The 11,691-nt window shown below is 45.5% G+C and overlaps 1 protein-coding gene across 1 annotated transcript; it reads right to left on the bottom strand.

Annotated features, from left to right (window-relative positions):
* Window positions 1-2,894: 2,894 nt before the first annotated feature.
* Window positions 2,895-7,719, bottom strand: st6galnac2 (ST6 (alpha-N-acetyl-neuraminyl-2,3-beta-galactosyl-1,3)-N-acetylgalactosaminide alpha-2,6-sialyltransferase 2). The gene is made up of 9 exons (XM_062486422.1): window positions 7,374-7,719; window positions 6,703-6,778; window positions 6,310-6,481; window positions 5,445-5,607; window positions 5,068-5,206; window positions 4,523-4,626; window positions 4,307-4,390; window positions 4,099-4,189; window positions 2,895-3,425 (listed from the first exon to the last, which is right to left on the bottom strand). Exons 1-9 carry the CDS (start codon window positions 7,475-7,477, stop codon window positions 3,243-3,245), a joined length of 1,116 nt encoding a protein of 371 aa, XP_062342406.1. The 5' UTR covers window positions 7,478-7,719; the 3' UTR covers window positions 2,895-3,242.
* Between the last annotated feature and the right edge of the window lie 3,972 nt (window positions 7,720-11,691).

Below are 11,691 nucleotides of genomic sequence, written 5' to 3' on the forward strand. Positions count from 1 at the left end.
GAATAGCACGGCGCTGGAAAACCAAGCAGTGGTGAGAGTTGTTTTAAGGGAGTTACTTCGACTCCGTGTCGGGGTGAGATGAGAGTAAAACTCCAGAGGATTTGTACAAAAGTTGTCAACTTCAGTGAAATGGACGGCGGATTTATTAAACAGATGAGCAGTTCATGTAGCAATAACATGAACCCCATGGCCGAAGAAACCGCTGTTGCTGTGTAAATATTAACGGTGTTTTGGGAGGGCTGGCCTTTGACAACAAACAAGAAGTGGGACGGTGTGTCTGACTGTCTTGTAGCTCTTGTTCACTGTGTTTTTTTGTTGTTGTGTGGGCCCAACTTGTTATATTACATAACGTGGCAGTGTAACCACACCGCACACACCGAGCACTGGGCGTAAGCAAAGCTGTCATACCCTATAGTGATCTTGTGCTCACCGAGGGCTGTAGTAGCCTTCATGCTCTGCATTGTTGGCGAGAATAGTTGTACATTATCTCACAACTGGATTTGATGATGAGAAAAGACCAAACTGGCATGCATCTGTAATCATAAATATCCAGTGATAAATAAAAACGTAGGCTACATGCTACTTATTTTGCTGACGTGTAGTGGGTTAAGTGCACGTAATATCTACATTCATATCTTGCATAAAACCAAAAGGGATTAAAACATTTAAATAATAATTAAACAACCCTAAAATACAGCAGATCAACAAGAATTGCTGTTGGACGGATAACTTTTCACACGGGGTGTGTGAGCCGGTCATCAGTAGAGCTGTTGGCCTACCGGGGGGCACTTCCCACGGACTGTCTGAAGTGTTTGGCTGCTTGTGGGAAATACTCGTTGCCCTAGTATGAGGCTAACCACAGCTAGCTAGCCTAACGGACTATCTTGCTAGCATGAGCGACCTTCGGACTGAACTTGCTAGTTCAAGCCTTTCCGCGCTAGAGTGCGAGCAAATCAACTACCTGATCGCAGTTACTATGATTTCATTAGAATAGGTCTTACCTTTAACTGTGTTTCAGCATTTTCCGGCGAAACTTTAAGAGTTGTGAAGAGGCAATACTCTAGAAGTCCAAGTAAATAGTCGCGTTGATTGGAGTCCAATCACCAAGTCAAGGAAAGTCGATCCCGAAGATCTTCTTTTTGGGCACTTGCTCAGACTACACTTACAGATACGTCAACAATGTCTGAATACTTTCGAGGTGAGAAGTATTCTTGAACGGCGTTTATTCTACTTCTTCGCGGTGAACACCACCCCGTATCTCACGACCACTCTTTCGCTGGATCCCTGCTTCCAGTGTTCGTCCCTCCTACCGCGCACTCGTTTTCTCCCCCTCCTCCTCATCCCTAAAACAAGCTGTCGTCCCGTGTCATGTGGTAAACTTTATTTGCTATATAAAAAAATCCCTTCTTTTTTGTTATAAATGGAACTCAATTAAAATCCGCGTAAATAGAAAATGAACTGATTTGTGGGTTTAGCCCTCCTACATGGCTAAACCTTCTCCAGTAAAATTAAAATATTAATAAACATCTTAAATACCCCATAAAATTATGCATACGGAATTACTTCCTTCTTGTATCACAGATATAAGTACACATGTGCATGTATCACACTCATCCATTCTACTTACTCTATCACACACACCACGTCAACAGTTCACAGCAGATCAAAGCTAATGTCCTCTCAATAGCGCTTGAAATTTGTAGAGACAGACACCGGACAAAGCGTCTGAAAGTCAACGCTCACCTATTTAAGTCTGGCTTCAATAGACCTCTGGGTACATAACGTGACAGTCACCATTGTGACCGAGCCTTAGTCAAAGCAGCGGTTCTGAATGAGTAGAAGAGGTTTAGTGTGAGAAGAAGGCTGCACCTGCTCTGGGGGAGAAGATAAGGGCTCTGCAGCCAGATGAAAGAGCTTCACTCCCACAAACAGACGCTTCACAACACTCAGGATCCTTCTGAGGGCTGGGGCCTTTAATGTTGGTGTGTGTGATGGAGCGTAATAACAATGGAGGGCGCACTCACACACAAACACACAGCCACTACTCTCTAGCACGCACACACGCACACACACACACAGCACCACTCTCTAGCACACACACACACACAGCACCACTCTCTAGCACGCACGCACACACACACACACACACACAGCACCACTCTCTAGCACACACACACACACAGCACCACTCTCTAGCACGCACACACACGCACACACACACACACACAGCACCACTCTCTAGCACGCACACACACACACACACAGCACCACTCTCTAACACACACAGCACAACTCTCTAGCACACACACACAGCACCACTCTCTAGCACACACACACACAGCACCACTCTCTAGCACACACACACAGCACCACTCTCTAGCACACACACACACAGTCACTACGCTCTAGCACACACACACACACACACAGCACAACTCTCTAGCACACACACACACAGCACCACTCTCTAGCACACACACACACACACACAGCACAACTCTCTAGCACACACACACACAGCACCACTCTCTAGCACACACACACACAGCACCACTCTCTAGCACACACACACACAGTCACTACGCTCTAGCACACACACACACAGCACAACTCTCTAGCACACACACACACAGCACCACTCTCTAGCACACACACACACACACACACACAGCACCACTCTAGCACACACACAGCACCACTCTCTAGCACACACACACACACAGCTCCACTCTCTAGCACACACACACACAGCACCACTCTAGCACACACACAGCACCACTCTCTAGCACACACACACACACACACACACAGCACCACTCTAGCACACACACAGCACCACTCTCTAGCACACACACACACACAGCTCCACTCTCTAGCACACACACACACAGCACTACTCTCTAGCGCACACACAGAATCTAAACAGAAGGTGCTTTATATCCTGAAGGTAACAACAAATGATTCATTACTTTGTAAAAACCTGTACAAACTTAGACAGGTTTAATTTCTGTTTCACATTCCTCTTGCAGTGACAGATTATGTCACCACTAAAACATGGCAAATCAAATTATAACATTGAATGATTCCATAAAACAACTTAAAAAAGAAGAAGGCTTTCTAGAGGTATACTGGAGATAATGAGAGCATGTCTCACTTCAGCATATTCAATACAATTGTCAACTACAACTAGCAGCGGTTTGTTTTTCGAAGAATCACAACGAAACTCCATTTCCCAGCAGTCCTCACTGCTTATTGACTGTCCTCCTGTACAGGGTCATGAGCTTGTGATGGTCCATGGACTCCCAAAGCCAGCTCTCCATCTGCAAGTCGTGGTTGGCAAGGAAACGCAGTGGCTTCCAGACGGCATTGTAGTAGTGTTCAGAGAAGTCTTTAGAGTTTCTAGTGATGAAGCCATAGGCAGATACCTGGGAAGGAGAGAGAGAGAGAGAGAGAGAGAGAGAGAGAGAGAGAGAGAGAGAGAGAGAGAGAGAGAGAGAGAGAGAGAAATACAAGGGGAGGGAGGTAGAGCAAAAGGGGGAGGGGGAGAGGGAGGGAGAAAGTGGCAATCACCATGGTAACCTAACATCTGACATGCTAAAGTTAAACCGAGAGTCCCCCTCTTCTCCTGTCCTCTCCTGTCGCTAACAGGTAGCGCACAGCTTTTCTCTCTCACCTCGATGCGGACCAAAGTCAACAGGTTACATGAGAGAGGGCTGAGGGCAGCGGCTGGTTAATTACTCATGAGAGAAATCAATCAGACACTGCAGCAGTGATGGTGGGTCGTGCACACTGGCATCACATACGGATGGTTAGAAACGTGAGCTGTTTGTTTATGTTGGAATGTGTATGATTGTTGATCCAAGTTAGTTAGAGGGATTGTCTTGCAGTGTGGCTGTGTGAATGTGCGTGTCTTGGAGAGCGCTGTGTGTGTGTGTGTGTGTGCGCACATGCATGCGTGAGCAGAGAGGGTTGCTGTGTGTGTGTGTGTGTGTGTGCGCAGAGAGGGCTGCTGTGTGTGTGTGTGTGTGTGTGTGTGCGCAGAGAGGGCTGCTGTGTGTGTGTGTGTGTGTGTGTGTGTGTGTGTGTGTGTGTGCGTACCTGATCGCACGTGTGCAGAGCAGTCATCAACATCAGAGCTCCAGTGCTGGGCATGTACAGCTGACTCTTCGGCTGGTGAGAGTCCAGAAACCTGGACACAATTCAGACACCTGCTTACCATCACCCCCCTGTCTACCTCTGGAAATAACCATCACCTGAAAGGGGGGCAAAAGAGAGATGTGTGTGGAGAGCAACAGGAGGTTTTTACCTTTGGGTCACGTATGAAATAAAATCAGGATGAAGGATCTTGAACTTATCAGCTGACGGATTTGACCCAAAATACATGGGCGTCCTGTTGAGGAGACAGGCCAGAGACAACTGTTACATAAACAAGCATCTCTAGCAAGATGTCCAGCAGCTCGTCAAAATCACCTAAATACACCACCGCCACCTGGAGGTCAAGGGCTGAACTGCAGCGGCTCACCAGTTTCCACGGTCGGCCCCTGACTGCACCGTCTGGCCCTGGATGGCAGCAGCCAGCATCACGTAGTCTCTCCGGTCTGAGGGGATGAAGATGTAGCGAACTCCCTGAGCACAAGAGAGGGCAGGAACAAAAGAGGCTTGAACAGAATAAAAAAAATAGAGACAGGAAACAGGCTTCGAGACGAGATGCTGTCTTGAAGCCATTCCACATGCACACACTTGCTGAGCTCAAATATCTTAGCGGCCGCTCAAACATATGTTCACTTAACTCGCTGCTGTAGACAACATCAGTGAGGCACGAGGGTAGGGCTGAGGCCAGATGGGACCGGATGGGGATGGGGGAAGAATCTGGCGTCGTCACCATCCTAAAGAATTCATAGTTCTTTCCCATCTCACTCTAATGGAACCACAGTTCTCTCACTACCCGTTTGGAAACCAGGTTATCTCTCACCCCATTCTGAAGGAACCCCGGATATCTTTCACCACCCCTTGAAGGACCCCTAGTTTCCTCTCATCTCACCCTGAAGGAACCATTAGTTCTCTCACCTCACCCTGTGGAACCCTGGTGAAGCCGTTGTGTCTGTAGGATATGAGGGAGTTCTTCATGGTGTTGGTGGTGAAGCCATAGAAAGACGTTTTTGTTCCCACATCATCCTCAAACCCTTTTGTTATTGCGCCATTCATCCTGAAACACACACAGAAAAACAAATAAACAAAAATCATTAATAAATGAATCCAAATGCCATCGACCAATCCCAAAGAGAGTGCACCAGTAGTAACAGCCAGGGCTCCTCATCACAGAACCTATACAAGATAAGACATAAGATAATCTTTTATTAGTCCCACAGTGGGGAAATTTGCCAAGCTCCCCTCTTCCTCTCACCCCCCCCCCCCCCCCCCTTGTGTTTCGCTTCCCGTCTCACCTGAAGACATAGTCGTGCGCATCGATGGCCCCGCCCTGTCCGGAGCCCCGTAGGATCCCCCCGTTCCCCACCACCGCACAGCGCACACACTGGTCACCTGCCCCGCGCTGTAGCAGCTGACCACAGGACGGCTCCTTGAGCTGTGTCAGGGCGGCCCGCAGCACTAAAACAACCCACACGCCTGGGTCACTCACACAGGTCAATCACTGAGGAAGTTGTGGAGGTGCGTTTGATCTGTGTCACAGTTAGATATCAAGGGGCCGAGCAGTTGGTAGATTTTTATCGGGTGAAATTAGTCAAGTGCACTCAAGTATTGACCTAAGACTGAACAGGCAGATATGGCTGTCTTGACTTAACACGTGTTTGGTTACATTACATTACATTTAGTCATTTAGCAGACGCTCTTATCCAGAGCGACTTACAGTAAGTACAGGGACATTCCCCCGAGGCAAGTAGGGTGAAGTGCCTTGCCCAAGGACACAACGTCATTTCGCACGGCCGAGAATCGAACCGGCAACCTTCTGATTAATAGCCCGATTCCCTAACCGCTCAGCCACCTGACTCCTATAAGTGTCTCAGTGTTTGACTGGGCATAAGCCACCACATATAGGTTCGTTTTTTTTACCTAGTCTCACTGGTCCATCAGAAAACACACAGTAAATGTAGTGAACATCACTATCCATCTATATCCCTCTAATGTGTGACTGAGGGAACCCAACATTATCTCAACAATAAAGACAGGAATGCCGGTCTGTTTGTGAAGAACCAGGCAGTGTATGAAGTTTAAATTCACCAGTGTTATTGCTCACGACCAACAGGCACTGCCTTAGTTGCTGTTTTGGGTGAGGGAGATGGTTATACCTACCCCCCACTTCCAGGCCCTTCCATCCGTAAGGAGGGTCACGCTTACGCAGTCTGCGCCAGGAGCTTTTCTGGAAGCCTCCGGCCCACTGGAAAACAGGGACTGAGAAGTTGAAGCGTTGTCCCAGGAAGTGTCCCTGTCGGGCAGCCTCTCTCAGGGAGCAGGTAGCCTCTTCCTGGAAGTAGAAGAGAAACCATGTTAGACAGTTAGTACAGGGCAGGCCAGTGGTTTCAGATATCACTTCCTCCTTCACGCTCTCGCGCTCTCTCACACGCACACAATGGTGGTCATGATGCCATTTTGATGATGACGACGACATCTAGGTACTAGCTCCCAAGGTACCTTCCTCCTCCTCTCTCCTCCTCCTCCTCCCCCCTTCCTCCTCCTCTCTCCTACCTCCTCCCTAATGTTGGTTGAGAGATTCCACTGCTCCTCCTTAAAGTTCCAGATGGTATCAGTTCTTCCATCTGGACTGTGGCAGAGGACATGTTGGAAAGGTACGTCAAGATGTCAATGATGAACAGGGTATACGTGTAGAAATCCTGTTGAATGTATACAAGACAGACCTGGTCGTCTGTTATTTATTGTTTGAATTGTTCTATTGGTACTTGTGTGTTAGGCAGCTTGCAGAGATGCTGTAAAAACTTACATTCGCTTGTCGGACTGAAAATAACGGCAGCATTTCGGAACGTGTTTTTTTACAATGTGAAAACAATGATCTAGATCCCTGTGAGAGGCACCTGACTAAAGGCACAGTTCAAAGTACTGTCGCTCAAGGTGGTGGTTTTGTCAAGATAGCCTTTGGCTACTTAAACTTAAATAGTTGCATGTTACCTTAAACCCACCAGGAGAAGTATGGACCGGTACGCATAGGGGCACTGTTCAGTGCTGAACGGTTTTCGTTAACAACGATAGTGCTGCCTTTTTGTAATTTTTGTAAAGGGAGTGTTTAAATAATACCCGGTGAATTGAAGAGATAAGAAACTCCTAGGCACGCAGAGGTAGCACTGGGATTCAAACACAAACACTGGCAATATATAAATGAATGAGAAGTAACTCCATCTTACCTTCTTTGTGGTGTGGTGTTAAAGCCAAATTGACTGTAAATAATCGTCGTTATAGTAACGCAAAGAGCTGCGACGAGAAAAACAACTTTTTTAGTACATTTCATTTTTCCTCAGGGGATCTTAAATAAAGTGTTAGACATGCTAGTCACGACTGTATAGACCCTCCCGCCAAACCGCTGCCCTATGCCGGATATTCACTATCGATGAATCATCCGCCAGGTTAACATCGCTGTTTGTTTCATATGAATCGACAATTAATCGCCTGTTTTTGAAGTTGTTGACGCCCCTCCTTGTCCAGGTGCGCGGAGGCGTGCTCAAAGCATCCAGAGTGGGCACGTGCACAGGGATTGAGACTGGAAGCCATTTTTCTTACTTCAATAATTTCTTCTTCCTCCTTTTTATTTTTTATATTTGAGTCTTGACCCTTGATCCCAGAAGGCAGTTGGGCAAAGTAGCCTACACATTCCTTACAGACAAGTAATTCTGACTGATTCTGTGATTCTGCTGATCAAGGGTCTCCCTCGTGAATAGCCCAGTTACCCAGACATGTTAGTGATTATTCTCCTGAGTTGTAATAGCCTATAGTCTGTTATTTACAGCCGTTTGGGTCAAAACTTCAGAATTATTTGATGAGATTAATACAATACTATAACATAACATGAATAGTTGTTAAAGTAGAAACCGCAAGAAAAAATCACATAATTATTGAACTGGGTTATGTTCATGTTATGTCAGCACTCCGCACACCTCTGACTAATGATTTGCCAGGGCATATTTCAGTGAAAAAAAGCCAAGTGAAATAAGGCAGAAAAAAATCTGATTTGCTTGCTTTGATTGCTTCCATCAGTTCAGTGTTCGAACATAAGTTTCACTGAGTAACAGAAATACGTGTTAATAAAGAACAATTTGGTTATAGACAGTTCATTTAATAGTAGGTACACAGAAATTTGCATGCAAGCACATTTTGATATACTTTTTTAATGTCGTTAAGATATAGAAAACCCATCAACAAGGGTACTCATTTAAGTTCACGTTTCTGCTTATCTATAACAATAAAAACATCTCCATAGCATCTAACGAGTACTCTGATACAGACACTGTTAGCAATGTTTCAGCCATCACAAAACATTATATAATTTAACGTGTACACTAACACAAGATGTGATGCATCCACTACTTACTCATACATATTAAAAGCTCACTAAAAAACAACTCAACAAAAAGTTCGACTGACCGAGTGTCATTCTTCACTTAACATCTTCCGGAATAGAGACGTTTAGTAAGTTACGTCACTGCTAGTAGGCTGTTTCGACCAGACAATTGACTGTCGTAATATTAACAATATAAATATCTGTAAAAAGTTGGATACTAAATATTGTACATTCAAGTATTGAACCCCGTGGTCCGGAGATAACATTAGGTACGTTCGACTTCATGCAGCGCCGGCGGCGTCGACAGCCTTCTGCAGCTGGCTGACTTGAAGCAGCCAATGGCATTCATTGCTTCAAGTCAGCCATCTGCAGCAGACTGTAGGCGCCGCCGGCGCTGCATAAAGTCGAACACACCTAATGACTAAACAACTCTCTCTCTCTGCCCTCGCCCATTCCTGGTAGCTGGCTAAAGAGTGTACAATTTGAGTTGTTCCTCCATCTCTCCCTCAGTCACCTCCAGGGCCTCCTGATTGGCTCTTAGCAGCTGGAAGATGGCAGCCAGCTGCTCCTGCTGAACCCTGACACAAAACAAATCACACCACCTGTTACACCCACACACCAGGCTGTTTGTGCCACACCCAGGTAAAAACAAACAAAACTAAGCTCTACAGTGCCATCTGTAATAATGATATATGCCACAAGTTACCACCAGGCTACCAGGCCAGCCTACCAGGCATCTTGTGCTGCACCGTAGTACATTACATTTACATTTTCATTTAGCAGACGCTCTTATCCAGAGCGACTTACAGTAAGTACAGGGACATTCCCTCGAGGCAAGTAGGGTGAAGTGCCTTGCCCAAGGACACAACGTCATTTGACACAGCCGGGAATCGAAACAGCGACCTTCTGATTACAAGCCCGATTCCCTAACCGCTCAGCCACCTGACTCCGTACACCTGACTAGTACAAAACAAACTCCCTTCAAATGTCGTGCAATGCCAGCTGTTAGGATTGTACAGCTACTGTTCTGTTTATACTATTATACTACTGCACTACCTAACCTTAACACCTTACAGGTGTTGTTGAAAACAGGCACAGGAGAGGAGTGGGAGTCAGGTTTACCTTCAGCTAACTTCTACAGGAGGTCTCCAGATGTCCTGGGAACACTCTCCCTCAAGACACACAACGTTAGTTTAAATGGTTTGTTTGATTGTTATTATCTGCTGCTATTACTTCTGAATGGAAATCGGACCAGCAGATGAATCAGAATCAGAATTTGGTTTATTCGCCATGTATGTTATACAAACACAGAATTTACAGTGGCAGGGAGGTGCAAACACTAAACATATACAAATCTTAAATTAAGTAAAGGTACAGAATTTAACTAAAGAATAGTTAAATTCTTAGGAATTTAACTATTCCTAAGAACTAAACAATCTAAGAATAAAACAATTTAAATATAAAATATATATAAAAATAAGAATAAGAATAAGAATGAGCAGCATGAGTGGTCAACATAGTGCAATAGTGCAATCAGATACTGGGTTAAATAATGAATGAATGTCAATGGGAGTCCTTGGCTTTGGCCAGTAGCAGATGGAAAGAAACTGAGGTGATGGTGGTGGAAGATCACCCTCAGTTCGTTTAGTTTGTAAGCTTGATACATGTTTTATGTCAAACAAAAGAACAGAAGCAACATTCTTTTTTCAGACAAACAGGCTTTTAATTATCAAGAGTTTACAAAAGCCCTCCCAATAAAACAACTACAAAACAAACTCTCTACAAAATCACTACGGTTTCTCATACATTTATGCCACTTTTTTGCATAGTATAATTATTTTTTGTTTTCACCATTCTACTTACAAAAACTCCAGTCCCATACTGGGAGAAAGAAGCCCATTCATTGTCAGTGTGCATTGGTTACATTTAAAGTGACTCAGGACTGGGACAGAAACGGAGAGTAGAGCTGAGGAGAGAAGAAGAGATTTTCCATCTCTAGATATCAGAACGACATCTCCCAGGCAGGACTAGCCTAACACTGTGTTACTAAGTAACACTGTTACTAAGTAACACAGTGTTCTTCCTGCAGAGTATTTCCACAGATCTGTCGGCACAGGGTGGCCATTCTCCAAATGTTTGTGCCACACCTATAGACTACTGCTCTGGAGTTTTGAAACATATGAGCTCGGGTTAGTGTACTAATGCTTACAACCAATACTGAAGACTGGCATGTGTGCTATGCAGTTCAGTAGATGTCCTTTGGGTGGCAGTAGAGAGTTTACAGACAGGGTTGGGGGGCGGGGGGGTTGGACTGGTGGTTTACCATCACATGTCCATCATCACATGTCTGTTGTTAAGATCACAGCTTCATAATTAGGGCTATATAACAAAGCGGAAAAAAAGAAAAGAAAAATTACGACACTGAATCTTTCCCGACCCCCAGACTCCATCACGGAGACTAACCACGTATTACTTTCAAAGCGCCGGTTGCGTTTCCCTCACTAGAGAGCGGTAGATCTAGACTCTAACCGTACACATAACAAGATGTTTCGTGACCATGACTGATGTTTTCCTTCAGACCTCCCCGAGACAGATTCATCAAGCCTCGTACCCCCTCACTAGCTCTTCCTGTAGTCAGAGGAAACAAGCTCCCTTAAGTTGAGGGAGTTGGATTAATGTTCTGGCCTCTATTCTAGCTAACGGCTACACCCCAGACAGAGAATAGAGAGGGAAAAGATCACACATACAGGCACTCTGGTGTGTTTGTAATTTAGTTTGCTATTAACAGGCCGGTACTTAAGCGGTGCCCTTTTACATCCGTATGGATAGAGAGAGGAAGGAAAGGAGAGGACGACAGGCAAGGAGAGGTTATCTTCCGCACAGCAGCACGGGGGGCAGGCGAGCAACAGAGATTGAGATGATCTTCGCGTTGGCTCTTCGACGATCGGCCTTCAAGACAGAAAGGCAAGAAAGAGAGAGAGAGATGTAGAAAGAAAAAGAACACGAGAGAGAGGGGGAGGGAGGGAGGGAGAGAGAGAGGGAGGGGAAGAAAGAGAGAGAGAGAGAGAGAGAGAGAGAGAGAGAGTAAAGGTTGCCGCTCCATCGCTGTCTTATTCAGCTGCTCTGGTCAAAAGGGGAGGATAAAACGTTCTTGATTAACGTTGCGT

Source organism: Osmerus eperlanus, chromosome 2 (genome assembly GCF_963692335.1).
Source record: "Osmerus eperlanus chromosome 2, fOsmEpe2.1, whole genome shotgun sequence".
NCBI lineage: Eukaryota > Metazoa > Chordata > Actinopteri > Osmeriformes > Osmeridae > Osmerus > Osmerus eperlanus.